Source organism: Diadema antillarum, unplaced genomic scaffold, assembly GCF_040938485.1.
Source record: "Diadema antillarum isolate AM-2024a unplaced genomic scaffold, OU_Dant_1.0 scf00000086, whole genome shotgun sequence".
In the NCBI taxonomy this organism is placed as follows: domain Eukaryota; kingdom Metazoa; phylum Echinodermata; class Echinoidea; order Diadematoida; family Diadematidae; genus Diadema; species Diadema antillarum.
In genome coordinates this window covers 3519395-3536816 of record NW_027270975.1, presented here as the reverse complement: position 1 = coordinate 3536816, position 17422 = coordinate 3519395, and the positions used below count along the sequence as shown (strand labels likewise).

General features: G+C 36.6%; 1 protein-coding gene across 1 annotated transcript in view; it reads right to left on the bottom strand.

The window, feature by feature from the left end:
• LOC139717999 (tRNA:m(4)X modification enzyme TRM13 homolog) overlaps window positions 1-17422 on the bottom strand; it is a 40678-nt gene that overhangs the window by 11023 nt on the left and 12233 nt on the right. The window contains exons 3-6 of the mRNA XM_071629488.1: window positions 9158-9224; window positions 7389-7451; window positions 5326-5395; window positions 3903-4088 (exon numbers count right to left, since the gene is read on the bottom strand). Coding sequence (XP_071485589.1) covers window positions 3903-4088; window positions 5326-5395; window positions 7389-7451; window positions 9158-9224 — 386 coding nt within the window. The remainder of the gene's footprint in view (window positions 1-3902; window positions 4089-5325; window positions 5396-7388; window positions 7452-9157; window positions 9225-17422) is intronic.

The window sequence follows — 17422 nt, the reverse complement described above, 5'->3', positions numbered from 1 at the left end:
TAGAAGAAGCTGAAAATTTAAAAGCTTATGCACAATGCACTACAAACACTTGCAATGAGATCACAATAGTTCACTTGAGTCTTTGGCTCAGGTGAGCTACAGAAAAACCAAAACCAAATACAAGTACAGTAAACCTCGCTTAAGTCGACAACTCGCTTAAGTCGACACAATAAAAAAGTTCTGATTTTTGCCTTTGTTATTCCTTGAAAATCTTCGTCTTAGTCGACATTTATAAGTCGACAACTCGCATAAGTCGACCTGAATTTTGAGTGCCAACTGAGCTGAAATACGTGTTGATTCCCTCGTCTAAGTCGACATTTTTTTTTTCGCTCAAAATCTTATCGCCATTCTCTGAAAAAGAATTGTTTTCCCGCTCCGATTTGCCGCATTTCTAATCGGTAATTCGCTAGTGTATACGGCGCGGTAGCATTCGCGCCATGCGTCCATTGTCTTGTACGCCGGAATAGAAAGGGCATACACCCATTTACACTGGAGAATTACATGTAGTACCCAAAGCAGTTCACTTTCCCCCTTTTCTTCTCCTCGTTATTCTCAAAATGCACAAATTTTGTACACCTATAGGTCCTAGTAGAGAATCATTATCAGAACATGAAATAGATTTTCCCGTTTATCCGAACATTCTAACGTTAATTATTCCGAAGCGGTATTAGAAACCTGGGCCCGTTTTTAGAAAATTAATTACAATGCAACTACATGTAATTAAATGCAACTAAAAATCAAATGCAGGTGTATCAAATCACGAGCAACTTTGCACATGAACGCAAGTGCGTTCCTGAAAAGGCTTGCGTTTGATAATCATATGAAACTAGAAAATAGTTGCACCAACCTGAAACTCAATTGCGTTTAAACGCAACTTTAAAAATCAAATGAAGTCCATCAAAACACGAGAAACGCTGTATTCAAACGCAAGAGCGTTGCAGAGAAGACTTGCGGTTTTCATAAGAAACTAGAAACTACGTTTAAAAGCATCTTTTAACATCAACGGAGGTGCGTTATTGTTGAAAAGTCTTGCATTATTTTTCATTTCGTACGCAAAATTAAAAATTAAACGCAACTCTGAACATCAAATGCAATTGCAAGTCCATCATATCACATGGAACGCTGAAAAGACTTGCGTTTGATAATCATATAAAACTAGAAAATTGTAGGGAACTTTTTTTTTCAAGTCAATTGCGTTTAAATGCAACTCTAATGAAGTCCATCAAATAACGCGCAACGCTGTATTCAAACGCAAGAGCGTTGCAGAGAAGACTCGCGGTTTTCGTAAGAAACTAGAAACTGCGTTTAAAAGCATCTCTAAACATCTACGGAAGTGCGTTATCTTTTAAAAGACTTGCATTATTTCTTATTTCGTACGCAAAATTAAAAATTTAACGCAACCCCGAAACTCAAATGCAAGTCCATCAAATCACACGGAACGCTGAAAAGACTTGCGTTTGATAATCATCCGAAACTAGAAAATTGTAAGAAACTTAAATTCAATTGCGTTTAAACGCAATTCTAAAAATCAAATGCAAGTCCATCAAATCACAAGCAATGCTGTATTTAAAACGCAAGAGCATTTCAGAAAAGACTTGCGGTTTTTGTACGAAACTAGAAACTGCGTTTAAACGCATAAAAATCTATATGGAAGTTTGTTATTGTTGAAAAGACTTGCATTATTTTTTATTTCATAGCAGAACTTTCGCCGTGACCGAAATTAGTCTGCACTAGCAGGGGAAAGACATCGCAACATTTACACGTTTCAAACTACTGAAACACATGCTACTTCAAGAAATGTCAATGAAAAAATAGTAGCAAATTATTGTTACAGTTCGCAATGCCGAAGGTTTAAATCTCAGTCCAAACTTCAATTAGTCCGACGATGGAAAGAGATTTGTCGTTACGAAGGTTAGTAAACATGTCGTTTTTGGATTAACAAACTTTTCTTCTTCTTTTTATTTCAGACTGGCCCGCGCCGTACAGAGCGGTAATGTTGCGAATCGGAGAGCGAGAACAATTCATTTTCAGAGTATGGCAATAGAAATTTAAGCATAACAAATATGGCGACTCAGGGAGGGAAAATCACACATCCTATTTCAACTCAGTCGGCACTGAAAAATTATACCGACAGAATCATATTAATTCACACGCATATCTTCGCAGCAACGCACTTCAATTTAAATCGCAAAGTTGCATGCAATTTGAGGAATATGCGTTTGATTTTTCAAATCAAATTTAAAACGTACAGTGTCTAGAAACGGGCCCAGGTTTCTGATCCCGTTCTCTCAAAATCTCTAAAGAAATTTGGAAATTGTGCGTTGTCGTTACTAATCCGCGCGAGATTTATGCATGAACTAAAACATAATTGTTGCTAATGTCAGTAGGCATGTTTTGGCGGCAAAAGGAGTAAGATCTGGGTAGCGATCTTCATCGTGATCTTACTCTGTATAGGGGAAATTAGTTTTCATTTATAAGTCGACAAAATGTCGACTTACGCGTAAGTCGACTTTCGCGTAAGTCGACGTGTTTTTCTCAGTCCCGATTATGTCGACTTACGCGAGGTTGACTGTATATATATTGGTCATATTGCACCATCATTAGTACAGTTTAACATTCACTGAAACTGATCAAAAAAGAAATATAAAGATGTAAAACCAAATTTCATTCATAAAACTGACTGCCGCAATTACTAATTTGTTTTGTGAACAACAAAAAAGAATCAAACATGAAATATTAATTTCTTCAAACCTGATTCAGTATCCTTGGAGGACTGGTAAGAAAATACCTCATTAGCAGTATCCTTTTCAGATTATCAGAAGTGAAATTAATGACATCTCATGCAAAGACACAATATTTAAATGTTGAGATGGCGGTGTTTTATTTCTGCAAATTGTCAGGCTACTTGGCTCTGTTAAACAACTCAAACATCTTTGAAAACTCATTTGTTTACAGGTAATTAACTTTATAGCTCTAGTTCAGACCTACACTTTTATGTTCTTTCTTTCTTTTCCTTCATCTCTATATTTTTCCCTACTTTTGCAACATTCTAGAAATTTCAAAATGCACAGGTACTATTTCTATGAGTATGTGTTATGTAAGACATGTGCATATCATTATTACTATTAGCTGTGGCCAGGTTATTTATCCAATGCTGAGTCAACTTTTTGTTGTTGTTGACATTTTTAACCTTTTGCGTTGGATAATTTTTGTACCTGTATCAATAAGTGCTTTGCAGTTTGACTTGTCATCAACCTTTAAATTGGAATTATTTGATATCTTTGTGCTTTTTGATCTCCATAGACTGTGTTGTTTTTTAGTGCGTAGATGTTTATGTTCTTCATACAACTGTATCTACAATGTTAGAGTGATAGATGCCTCCAGTGCAACACCTTGCCTACACACATCATCTGCTCCTGTACGACAGTACTCTCCCCATCACGAGTCTTGTCTGTTCTGATCATGCACAATTAAATATAATTGTAAGGATTCAAAGTTATATCACAACTCCATTAGACATCTACACATACCAAAAGCATTGGAATTAAGTGTACTCAATGGCATTGTGCTAGGATTTACATGGTAAGACACATGAAAGAGATGTTCATGTATCATACACAGAAGCCGACCTGCAAGCAAGATAAGAACCGCTCAATGTTTCTTGCTTGTCATAAACTTCAAGTGATCAACCTGTACCCCCTTCATAATTATAGCTTGTCAGACAGCCTTCGAACATTGCTTACAAGAAATCCTAGACGCAGGCAATCTCCCATCCCTTACATTGTAGGACTGCTAAAATCAGCAATTTTCTGTTAGCTGCACCTGTAATGTGATATTTCTTATCGATTTCGTAGTCCTATAAGGGGCCCGAATCATATATTATAATAAATGCCATGAAATACCTCTCCCAGCTCCAAATTCGATGAAGCATAAGTCTGGGTCAAGGAGTCCAACTCGCTGCATGTGACCCAGGAGAGAATCTAACTGGACAAGATGCTTGCGAGCTGAGATACCATTCTCTTCCTTGTTTAACTCTGCTCTCATGATGTCATGGTGAAGAACTTTCATCTTAATGGGAGGAACGTGATCTGGTGGTAAATACAATGAGATTTCTGTTTGAAATCTATTAACAAACTTTGCAATTATATAAGTCCGCTGGCGTCTTTCTTCCTAACCATCATCTTCTATGTGTGACCCGTAACCATATTGCCCCCTCTAAGTCACATATTCTAAAACTAAGGAAACTGTAAAATAAGCTATTCTTACACGTTTGACTGCAGTTTAAAAGAAAGGCAGGCTAATTTCAAATTGGCTTATGTACATAAATGGACAAGATTTAAACTACATTGTGAATTCAGGCAATCTAGTTTAGTTTTGGGAGAACACAAGGTCAGGATAGCCAAATATGCAACCTGCAAGTATTGTCCTTAGTAAAGAAAAGTCTAGACATGATTGCATGTGTAGCCCTTAACAATCAATCTGTGCACTGGTTAGACTCATCTTTTAAATCTTTTTTCTAGACAGATATAGCAAGAGTGTAAATACATGTACTACAATTTCTCTTGCATTTTATGAAAAGAAAGTATCACAGGCATTTCGCATACAGCCTTGTCACTCATACTGACTCTAAATATTTCTAGTTTGTACTGAGCAGTGAATAACATGTTGTAAGGCATGTGCTAATATTGGGCAAAATGGCATTTCATTAAAAAAAAAAAAAATATGGAGCCTGTTAATCGGGTACAATTATCTTTATTCATTTATTTATCTATATCTATATCTATAATTTTTTTTTTTTTTTGGGGGGGGGGTGGGGGTGGGCGCAACAACTGTCTTCATCTTGTACATCATTACTTGCTGTGTCTAGGTGCTTTCAAAATACTTTCATCCACAGTGATGAAGTGAGACAATGATATCAGTTGTGATAATACAGAAACTAGCCATCCTTGCTCTGAATCAAAGAGTTACAAGCACCTTCCTTTCATTGGGCGGAGCCATATAATAAACCAATGCTGCACACTGGCACTGCTCCGACGGTCCAGGACCAGTAAAAATCACTGTTGGACCAGTAACTTTTTCAGAAATGGACCAGTAAAAAATGGAAAAACTGGTCTGACAGACAGGTCAAACCAGTAGAAAGAATAGGTTAGTGTGCAGCCCTGAATTTATAAACTCAAAGCGTAGATTAAAACATACCACAACATAATGATTACTGTGAATTGAACATACCACTTTATGAACATGATGCTCATCATCATAAATTCAGGATCTATGGGCCATATTAGAGTGCTAATTCAAATATTGCATTAATCGAAGAAAATTTACCTGCAAAGACTTGTTCGACTTTAGCTATGATGTCCCTCAGCTCTCCCAAAGAGAAAGATGCAAGATGAAGCTGGCAATATTAAAAGTACAATGTTATACACTGTATAAATGTACTTTGTTCATATGTGCCCTCTTTTTCTTTTTTTTTCTTCAAATTTATACAACATAATGGTCTTTAGAAACAGTACACTGTTCAGTATGAGAACTCTTGATGTAAAGTCAGGCAGAAAGAAAACATCATACATATGCACTGAAACATACATGAAACATTACAGCATGTTTGCACACTTGAATGATAAATGATGTACATTTACATCTTGATTTCATATGATATTGACAAATAAAAAAAAAACCTAGAAATGTTGCTATGGCGACTGGTATGCCTCCGCCATAATGCATGATTCTCCCAATAGGTGTATAGTACAATGTCTTCACAATGTGTGATGACAGTTTCACATAACTGGTAAAATACTGAAATGACAGAATGGTCAGAAATGTCTTGAATGTTCACTTTCCTTGAACTAGGTTTGCTATAATTGTTCGAGTGCAGGTACATGTATTTGGGGAATTGAGGATTTTTACTTGACTTTTGACCGACCCTTTTATAAGTTTATGCATTGAATAATTTTCAAGGTATGAAGAAAAAGTGTTATTACAGTATAAAATAGACTCTTTTTCTTTTTGCATTTTAGCCTGGCCTTTGACCCTTAACCTTTGACCTTTGACCTTCTGGCTGGAAATTTCCCAGAGAATCTCCAGTAGGTAATACATGTATATACCAAGTTTTCAAATAATCCTGCAAGCATTGCATATACTTGAAGGAAATAGTGAAATTTTGAGGAGTTGGCCTTGACCTTTGACCCCCTGACTATTGACCCATGACCCCTAAATTCCCTGGATAATCCCTGCCAGTCAGTATATGTGTACAGTACAGTGTACCAAGTTCCATGAAGATACCACCATCTGCGAGAAAAGTGAAATTGTAACATTTTCACCTGACCTTTGACATTTTGACCTTTGACCTTATGACAAACTCTCTCTCTCTGGAGAATCTTTACACAGTAGTACATGTCTACACTAAGTTTCAAGAAATACCTTCGGGCATTGCATAGATATGGGGGAAATAGCAACATTTTTAGCATTTGACCTTGACCTTTTGACCTTTGACCTCTTTTCACCTTCACTTGAAAACTACGCAATTAATTGCCCCATCATATATCATCCTTGGACCAAGTTTGGTGAAATTTGCTTCATCCAGTTTTAAGTTATCACATAAACAGATAAATTTTAAGATTTGACCTTGATCTTTGACCTTTGTCCGATTTCACTCAAAAACTACTCAAGTAATTGTCCCATCATACATTAACCTCGAACAAAGTTTGGTGAAATTTGCTTGATCAAGTCTTGAGTTATTGCGTAAACAGATACAATTTAATGATTTGACCTTGACCTTTGACCTTTGGCCTTTAGCTGATTTCACCCAAAATAAGTAATTGCCCCATCATACTTTATACTTGAACCAAGTTTGGTAAAATTCCAGTCAATATTACTCAAGTTATCGCGTAAACGAAAGCAGATGGACGTACAACCAGAAAACATTATGCTTCCAGCACCACTTCATGGCAGAGGCATAAAAAAGCTTCTCTTAATATGGTAGTAGCCATAACTATACACATTTTTGCTCCTCTTTCTGTCAATACATGACTAGGGTTTGCAGTCTATTGTAGTCCTTGTGATAAGTCTTGTGCATATGTATTAGGTTACTGCAGTCTATGGCACACACTGTAACTCATCATATTGCTATTATTTCCAAAGAAATTAAAACTGCCAGGTCAGACTGGAACAACTTCACTTGTATCAATAACAATGCACAGTTATTTCTTCCCATGATGGAGACTAGACTTGATACAAATGTATTTAGCTTACTGTTTCCTTCTTCTTAGATATGAATTTGAATGATTTGCTGGATTTGCAGTTGAGGAAATGGTCAGAACATACACATATATGCTGAATAATGCTATACAACAACTTGACAACTGAAATTTACTGCTTTGATGTCTTACTGCTTCAATATCATCCTGCATGTCCTCAGCAGTTCCAGCATTGATACCTTTCACAAAGTAGTCCTGAGGAGGAAGAAGAGAATCCTGATCAAACTTAGGTACCTACTCATGCTTACACATGGCAGACAGTTTAATACTTGAGTTAAGTGACTGCACACAGTCAGTATCCATGCCTTCATGAATGGTAGAAAAACAAAACATCACACCCAGTGGGTCCAGTGCTCACCCGAGTATCTAAAGTTCACCCTTCATGCACTCCTATCTAGACTTTACCTAAGAAGAACGTAGCAAACTTGAGTAAATAGAAGTCTACCAAGTGTGTAGAAAATGTCACCATGTGTTTTAAAACAGAAGATCAAAACATTAAAACTGGCCCTCTATGTGGTCCCAGCTCTGACCTCATAATATTCACTGCTTGTGAGGTCAGAAGCTAAATGAACCTGACATAAACCTACAGGATAAAAATCATCTTGGGGATATAATGCAAGGGATTACCGAAGTGTTGCAGCTTTTGTGTATATGAGGATAGGAAATGCACACAATTAGGGAAACTGACAAGAAATATGAAATTTGAATGAAAATGAGCAGAGAAAATTGGATTCCACTGAGACTTGAAGATTGTTGGACCAGCACTCCTACTGATTGAACTATGGAAAGTCCTAGCGTGTTGTTCGTCCTTGAAACCTTTAAATTTCCTAGAACTCTCAAGTCTAGCAATCCGTAGGTCTCCGGTTGAAGCCTGATGGAATCCCTTTTCTTTTCTTTTCTTTTTTTTGCTCATTTTAAGTCATACTATATATTTCTGGTCAGTTTTCCCTTTTTCTTTGCATTCATTAGACAATCTTGATGTGGAGAGACAAGCAGATTAACTAAAGACTGACAAAATAATGAACAAGGAGATAAAATGACTGGATGGACAAGCTCTGGCACCCATGATGCAGAGAAACAAAATGTGACCCGCTACAACAAAAGGGTCCTAAAGTCGCGCACGGTCGAAGCCGTGAAAATCGAGTTTGAAGTCAGAGCATCAAAATTGGTCAAAACTTACGATTTTCTGATGTTGACATATTACTGTAGTCTGACATATCTTCTACCATCTGTCGAAATTTTGAAGCAAAATGGTGAAAGGAAAGACCAAAAAATAGCGTTTTTCTGGGCGATGTTTTTTAGCGTTTCAACGAAGCAGAAACTGGTTCCAAAATTTGGATTGAGCGCCACAGATAGGCTCCGCCCCTGACAACGACCAGAGTGATCTCATTGGTCAGTTTGCTGCTTGCCGCTAACCGAAGCGTGAAGCTCACACACTGCCCAGTCGACTGGTGCATGCAGGCGGGGTGCGCTATGCCCAGCCGCTTCTCCTGGCATCCTGGTCACTGATTGGTCGGTGAGGAGACCGCCGACGCTGTGCATGATGAGCATTTCGGGAGTTGCTAGGGCTTGCCTTCTATTGTCCGGAGGTGAAAACTGACTTGCATGTTTCTTGATCGCGATTGCGTCGCAAGGAAAACTTTTAGGGTGCTTTTCTCGAAACAGTGATTTCCCAGACGTCTCGACATGCTCTCTTTTAAACATCGATACCTCCGCAGCCAATTATTTTTATAAGATGTTTAAATATCAATTTAAAGCAGAAAGATTAGGAAATTAAGCCATGCAATTTTCAAATAATTGACCTCGCCCGACTTTAGGATCATTTTGTTGTAGCGGGTCACAAATATTTGTGACTGAATCACATAAATTATTCCTTGAATTTATCACACTATTAAACTTACAGGTTGCTCTTTAGGCCTTGAATTGCAGACTTTGAGGTGCTTGTCCAAATGTTTTGTGGCAACAGTGCTTCATGGAATAAACAGTAAAATCATTAAATGATTCATAAGCTTGCAAATTCATTCAAATGTAAACATCCAGTGCTTACATTATTAAAGACATATTATACTCAGTATTAACTCACTGTGACTGCAGTTCAACTAATTCTATCACATTTAACATTGTAATTTCTTGGCCAGAGTACTATGTCACACAAAAGGAATGCACTTTGACTACTCTCAAGTGGCAGGCTGATAGAACATTAAAGTGACACAACAACCGTTCCCTGCATGTATTACAAGAGAGATCATTACCTGATACCTATTGGAAAAGAGATTTCATACAATTCTATGAGCAGAGCTTTATCCCACAATCAAAAAAAAAAAAAAAAAAGAGAAAAGAAAAGAAAAGAAAAGTAAAGAAAAGAAAAGGAATTGCATAGAGCAAAGTAGCAATGAATTCACACAGGCTTTTTTTTTTTTTTTTGATATTTGCATAAGATAAGCATGCACCATTTACTCATATTCTTTCCTTAACCATTCATGGTCTCCTATTTTCTATAAAGGTGAATGTCACACTGCTTCCAATGTATTTGTAATTAAGCAGATTCAGGAGCTGAATATCATTTCCAGTACATGGTGGCAAAGGTGGAAAGTAAGGTACATTGTAACCCATTATAAACATGCTACCCTGCTGTGGGACACACTACTTAAAGGACAAGTTCACCTTCATAAACATAAGGATTGAGAGAATGCAACAATATTAGTAGAACACATCAGTGAAAGTTTGAGGAAAATTGGACAATCGATGCAAAAGTTATGAATTTTTAAAATTTCTGTTTTGGAACCACTGGATGAGGAGACTACTACAGCTTGTGAGTCATATGCGTACAACAGTATAAAGAAAATATAAAGAAAATTCAACATATTTTCACTTTTTTCGCATAATAAAAGAGCACTTGACTTTTCTCTTTCTAAAGGCAGGGGGAATAATATCACCCATAACATTTGTCGGTAACGAGTCGGGGGAATGTGTACTTTTTTCATAAGATGAAATTTTGTGAAATTCTCTTTATATTTTCCTTATATTGTTGTACGCATGTGACATCTAAGTTTTTCACACACTGCAGTAGTCTTCTCATCCAGCGGTTACTGCACAAAAACTTCAAAAATTCATAACTTTTGAACGGATTGTCCGATTTTCCTCAAACTTTCAATGATGTGTTCTACTAATATTGCTACATTCTCTCAATCCTTATGTTTATAAAGGTGAACTTGTCCTTTAAGTTATAATGTCAAATGGTAATGTGCTTGCACATTTTTGTCTAGTCACACTGTCTATGCACACTGTCATTAATGTGACAGTGATTTATCACTTGGTCTACTCCCTCTTTTTCTAACAGACATTTAGTCTCAACCCACATGGTCTAATCCCGTTTCGTCTACAACTAGTTCGTCTAATGACCATTTATTTTTGTTTCGTGCTCTTGTGGGGTTCGAACCCGCACGTGTGCAACCTCACGTCTCTGGCGACGTCGCCTTTAACCTCTCGGCCATACGTCTCGACGTCTAATGACCATTAGTTCAATTGCCACTTAGCCTCATTACCAGTAGGTCTACTTCCAGATGGGCTGCCAGGCATGCTCATTTTGTCTAATAGCCACATTTTATTAGACAAAATGGGAAAAATTATAGGAGACAAAATTGCAATTACACCATCTGGTCATTAGACGAAAAGATAATTAGCCAAACTGGGCATTGGACCAAGTGATGATTAGACCAAACAGGCATTAGACGAAACTGATAGTAGACCTAACGAGTTTAGGCGTAGTGGTGTTAGAAGACTAGGAAGTAGACCACCTGATATTAGACCAAGTGGCAATAAACCAATGTCACTTGTTCAGTGTAGGTTGTTAATTGTATATGATTGTTTATGTTTGTAATTTTTCTGTGTATATTCTCTGTTATTCAACTGTAAAATACTGCCTTGCTATAAAACAGCTATTCAGCTGAAAGCTGGCTTTTGATCCATGTAAAATAAACTAAACTGAAACTCAAATTCAACGCTTGCTGTCCCATGCTACCATTTGCAATGTCTTCTACTCATGTCTCTCAACTTTGACCTGCAGAAAAAATGTGTGATGTTGCCAAATTTCAATCTTTCAGAATGGTGCAACACTACACATTAACCTGTTGCAAATAAAGCCAATTGTGCACTTGTTTAATACTAAGTGTAGTTCTGTACTGCAGTCATGATACCAACTCAACTAACAGCACCAGTATCTATAGTTATCTTATTAAACTGCATGAAATTTACAAAAGACACATAAAATGGAAAGACTGCCACAAGCAAAGACTGGACAGTCCCATGGGGTACTTGGCATATATGACTGAATACAGAAATTTCACCATAAAGAAAAATAGTATTTTGTAATAAATTACCATACTTTCACATGATGAGAAGGACCCAGGAGACTAATGGCCAAAATTTAAGGTGTGCAATCCATAATTCTAAAACCTATATTAATCACACTCATGTCACAAATTTAGTATGCTGGACATCCACCAAAGGGTGTGAGAGCAAGGAGAGTTCCTGGCTTGGATGCGGTAATTTCCTCGAATGGTATCTGACCAGCTGATATGAAATATTCTATGACAGAAGTATTTAAAACATTGAAGACATACAATCTTTGAGATACAGAAAGTACAGTCAAAACCTGCCTTAGCAGCCACCTGCTTATAGTGGCCACTGAAAAATTCCCCGTTCAAAATCGTTGTATTATAGACCCCCTAATAAAGCTGCCACCTACCTAACGCGGCCAGCAGCTACTCATTTTCTATCCCGTGGTGAATATATAACTGCGCATAGCAGCTGGTGATAAGCACAATCAGGGTATGCAATCATGGTTTTCTCACTTTAAACTGTTGTAACTTCTAAAAAAATGCACTGACTTCAAAATTCACATGCAGCATGCTTAGACATGAATAATTACATGGGATAATACAATAGCTAATTTCTTATTTACTGGTAATTACTGAACATTTCTTACCAAAAAGTCCCCCCAAACCCGTATAATGCATGAAAAAAAAAGCGTTTTACAACTTACGTGAAATTAAGATTTTAACATTTTAAGTCTACCCCTATGTGTTTGGTATCAAATTAATGGATTTTTTCCTGGCATTGCTTGCATGCAATAAAAAGACAGTGGTCAATTCTGCTGGAGAAAGTTATGAGGTCTGAAGTCCCATCATGGTAGGAGTGTAATGCTGGCTTATTTCTGTGACATTGTGACCTTTTTACCCATGCTGTACAGCTATACATGGAGAAACAGCTTATTTTTCTGCTTTTCCTAAAAGTACTGAAGATACACTGCAATATGTGACTGTGCATCACAAAACGAACAAAAAGTCGCACCCCTGATTTTATGTGAAGACTGAAAAAAGGTGAAATGGGTCAACCAAGTCAATCTTGAGTTTTTCATATTTTCTGACAGAGCTATCCTTCTTCTACATTAATCTTTAGGTTGGGATCATAACATGAATGGAAAAGTGTGTTTTCAGCAATTTTTCTACAACCCTTTTTTTGGGAGAATAGAATGATCAAGTATGTCTCAGAGTCCCCCTTTCATTTCTTGAACTCCTTTACACACTCTTCACTTTTTAAGTCTAATAACTTTTGAAATGCTAACTCTTCTGCTTTGAAAGTTGGCATTAATCATGGACAGAATATGTTAATGGAACATGCTCAATGTCATCCTAATCTGATAATCTCTTCATTGTTGTTGCTCCTGTGGTTTACATCCTGCGTTTTGTCCTTTTCATTGCACAGCTAGCACGGTTTGGTAAAGATTAAGTGCTTAATAGACCCTGTACTTCAAAGCCTCTTTTCTCAGTTCACACTTTTCCAGGGTGTGTGCTTTTCTTCTAGTATTTTGATAGGTTAGGGGAGTCCATTTGAATTAAGTTATACATCATTTTAAAGCTTAGAATCTGCTCTTTAAGAATCTGCCCTTAACAAAAAAATCCATGTCTGGCGACTTTTTGTTGGTTTTGTGATGCAGGGTCACACATATGGTGTGCTGTTTGCCAATTTAATGTTTAGCCAGTTTTGAGTTTTGAGCCATTTTCAAATGCTGAGGAAAATAAGTGCAGCCGTTTTTTTAGTATTTTCAGTGAGGCATATTCCTAATTTGACAACTTAAAAGAATCTTTTCCCCTTATTCAATATCCTTGTTTTTTTACCCATAAATTGTACATATGTGACCCTGCACCACAAAACAAACAAAAAGTCGCCAGACATGGATTTTTAGTTAAGGGCAAATTCTGAAAGAGCAGACTCTAAGCTTTAAAAATGATGTATAACTCAATTGAAATGGATTCTCCTAACCTACATATTGTATATAAATATTGGAAAGAAAGCACACACTCTGGATAGTGTGAACTGAGAAAAGAGGCTCTGCAGTACAGGGTATATTCAAGTGCTTACTCTTTAGTAAGCCGTGCTACCTGCGCAATGAATGGGACAAAAATATGATGTTAACCACTGTAGCACCAACAATTAAGGGATTATCAAATTAAGCTGAATTTGAGCATGGTCTATTACGACATTCTGACCACCATAAATGTCAGCTATCAGAGCAGTAGCATCATCCTTTCAAAAGTTATTAGAGTTGAAAGTGAAGAGGGTGCAAAGAATTTTCAAGAAATGAAAGGGGCCTCTAAGAAAAACCTGATAAAAATACTCTACCAAAAAAGGGTGGTAGAAAAACAGCTGAAAACCCAATTTCCCATTCAATTAATGATCCCAAACTCAAGAATAATGTAGAAGAATAGCTTTTTCAGAAAATATGGAAATCTCAAAATTGACTCGGTTGACCCATTTCACCTTTGAGTCCTCATGTAAAATCAAGGGGGGGGGGGCGACTTTTTGTTTGTTTTGTGATGCACGGTCATATATGTAGTAATCTACTGTGTGAAAATTTGAGCAAATTTGAGCTATAAGAACTTATTCTTTTATATATTTACAAATTGCTGAGGAAAAATAAGACTGATCATCTTCTACTGCATGAAGGTCATATGATAAGTGTTCAGTGTTCTTATTTCAATGCTTTTTTCATTTTTTAAAGATATCATAAGCAAAAACATAGTATTTTGGCTTTTAATATGTCATTGTTTGAGTGTCACAGCTTAGATATCAACTCAAGTCAACATAAATCTCATATTCATTCCTCTATCTGTGTTTATAAATGTGAGAATGGAACCAAACACTATGCGCACATATATGAATATTCAAGGTCAAAATGTAAAGATAATTCTTTTGATGAAAAATATCATATCTTCCAATATACCAGCCCTAATTTCATAAAACTTTGTAATAATGGCCAGCATATGTATGTTACCTATTCCTGAAAGTTTCACCTCTTTTCTCTTTGGCAAAAGTGAAATATTATAAAATATATAAAAGTGGTTTTATATGAATTCAAAGTAATGCCTATGAAATTGATCATCCATTTTGGGTAGTGAAAATATGTCATGGTTATGTGCTAGTGGTGAATGAAAGAGGAGTTTATAAGGAATTTTATCTAAAAGCAATTTCAGATGAAAAAAGCATTTCTCCTTTTTTTTAAATGAATTTTTCCAATATATTAGTCATTTTACTTTAATTTGACATTCCTGATTAAAATGCTAATTTATGTGCATTTCAATGCAAAATTTTGACTCTTTCTTTACACGAAACAAAATTTGTACATTCAGTTACACCAAACAGCAAAAAACACATTTTCACCAAAGTTTCTCATTTTTCCCCTGATTACGCATTTGCATACCCTGATTGTGCTATTGACCAGCAACAATATTTTTGCTCAACCGCCGTTAAAGGCATTATTAACCATTTGTAAATGAAACAAAAACCCAGCTTTAGTGCTTCAGAATAGTTTTAAAATGTGAATGAGGGATAGAAACAACCAGTGTAAAAAATTAATCAGTATAATCAATGGTAAGTATTGTTAGATATAAAAAATGTGAACAATAGTTATAATAAAATTGTTTCTAAACTAAACTGTCTACAGTTGTGGCTTAGTGAGAAAAGTGTCGCTATGGCAACTGGTATGCCTCTACCATAATGCATGGCTCTCCCAATAGGTCTATAGTACAATGTCTTGACAATGTGTGATGACAGTTTCACATAACTGGCAAAATCTAAAAATGACATGTTTATTGTCACAAATGTGCTGACTGTCCACTTTCCTTGAACGAGGTTTAATTGGATGAACGGCTATAATATTGTCTATATAATGAGAGCAGGTATTTGGGATTTGAAGATTTTTATTTGACTTTTGACCCTTTTATACATGTAAGTTTATGCACTGAGTAATATCCAAGATATGAAGAATTAGATATATCGCTACGGCGACTGATATGCCTCCGCCATAATGCATGGTTCTCCTAATAGGTCTATAGTACAATGTCTTGACAATGTGTGATGACAGTTTCACACAATTGGCAAAATATTAAAATGACAGGTTTGACACAAATGTGCTGAATGTTCACTTTCCTAGAACTAGGTTCAATTGGATGAATGATTAAAATGTCAGAGTGCAGGTATTTGGGGAACTGATGATTTTTACTTGACTTTTGACCCTTTTATAAGTTTATGCATTGAGTAATTTTCATGGTATTGAGAAAAAGTACAATTTCAGTATCAAATGGGAAAATAGCATTATCTAAACCTGGCCTTTGACCTTTGACCTCACACTTCCAAAGAGAATCACTGTTAGGTTGAACATGCATAAATATGTAAGTTTCATGATGATACCTTGAGTTACTTTTGAGATATGGAGGAAAAAGTGCAATTCAGCACTTTCACTTGACCTTTGACCTTTTACCTTTTGGCAAGAAACTTCCCACAGAATATATATTGGGTAATACATCAAGTAAAAAAAAAAAAACCTTCAGGCATTGCATAAATATAAGGAAAGTAGTGATATTTTGAGGAGTTGATCTTGATCTTCGCACAGCAGTCTGACATATACTAGTGTTTAAACGTTGTAAACGATCGTCGCTTTTGACGGCAAAATCACATAAAATGTCTTTTATTTTGTTTGATTTTAACAGTAAGATGATTTTTACCACTCACCTACATCGTATTTTGCTGATGGTTGAGTTGAATTTGGTGTTTTGTTGGTATCCAGACCTTATCGTTCAATTTTTCAGAGTAGATTGTGCGATGATTCACAAAATCAACGAACTACCACGAACACTCAACCGGAAGTACCGTGGTAACATTTTACGTACGCCAGTGCGTTTTGTGTGTTACCTAAAGCTTGTCATCTGCTACGTACATGTATTTCCGCGCGTGCTGCTCTCATGATCTCACCTTTGCTGCGTCACTTTCGCTCCGACAAGGTCATCACTTCCGCCCCGACTAGGTCATATGAACTTTTCCGACTCACTACGTTGTAGTATACGAGAGTGATTGCCATTCAAATAACACGCAGAAGATGAGGAGTGCTGCAATACGGACGCTTACAGACCTGATTTTAATCATGGATTTCGGTGGGTTTTTGACGTAATTTTTTTTTTTTAAATCGCATGCTACCGATTATTGAATGAAAATCATAGACTATGGGGATTCCTTATATTTTAGTTTTCTACAATAAATAAAGATATTCATGAAGGAAACGTACACCCACCGCTGAAAATGACGTCTACAAGAGGGTAGACGTGCAGCCGCTGTCGCTTCGCGACAGCGGCTGCGTGTAGTTAATCCACACATATATGCATCAAATGTGACAACTCAAACACTTTTTTTATCACTGTTCCAAACAGTAAACAGTACTTTTAAATAAGCCATGAATACAATGGTTTTGCGTTCATTGCGAGAATTCTCCAGAGTCCTAGCTCAGTCACAATCACACAGACATGATTGACAAACGCAGCTCTTTGCCATGAAAAGCCGTCTTGCCGCTCACTTGACTAGATCTAGGCTTCATTAATGTCAATGTGAATATATGCTACTGTGACGAAGCATATTAAAGGAATATAGGGTCTATAATGAATATGACTAATAACATATTCATTGCACATTATTGTGCTTGGACATAGAGCTGTAGATCGGCCCAGGCAGACCATCCAAAGTAGAAGAGAAGCCAAACTGCTGATGAGTGTCTTTCTCGAAAATGAGAAATGCTGAAATTGCTGAGAAGCTTCATTTTGGGAGACAATGTATAT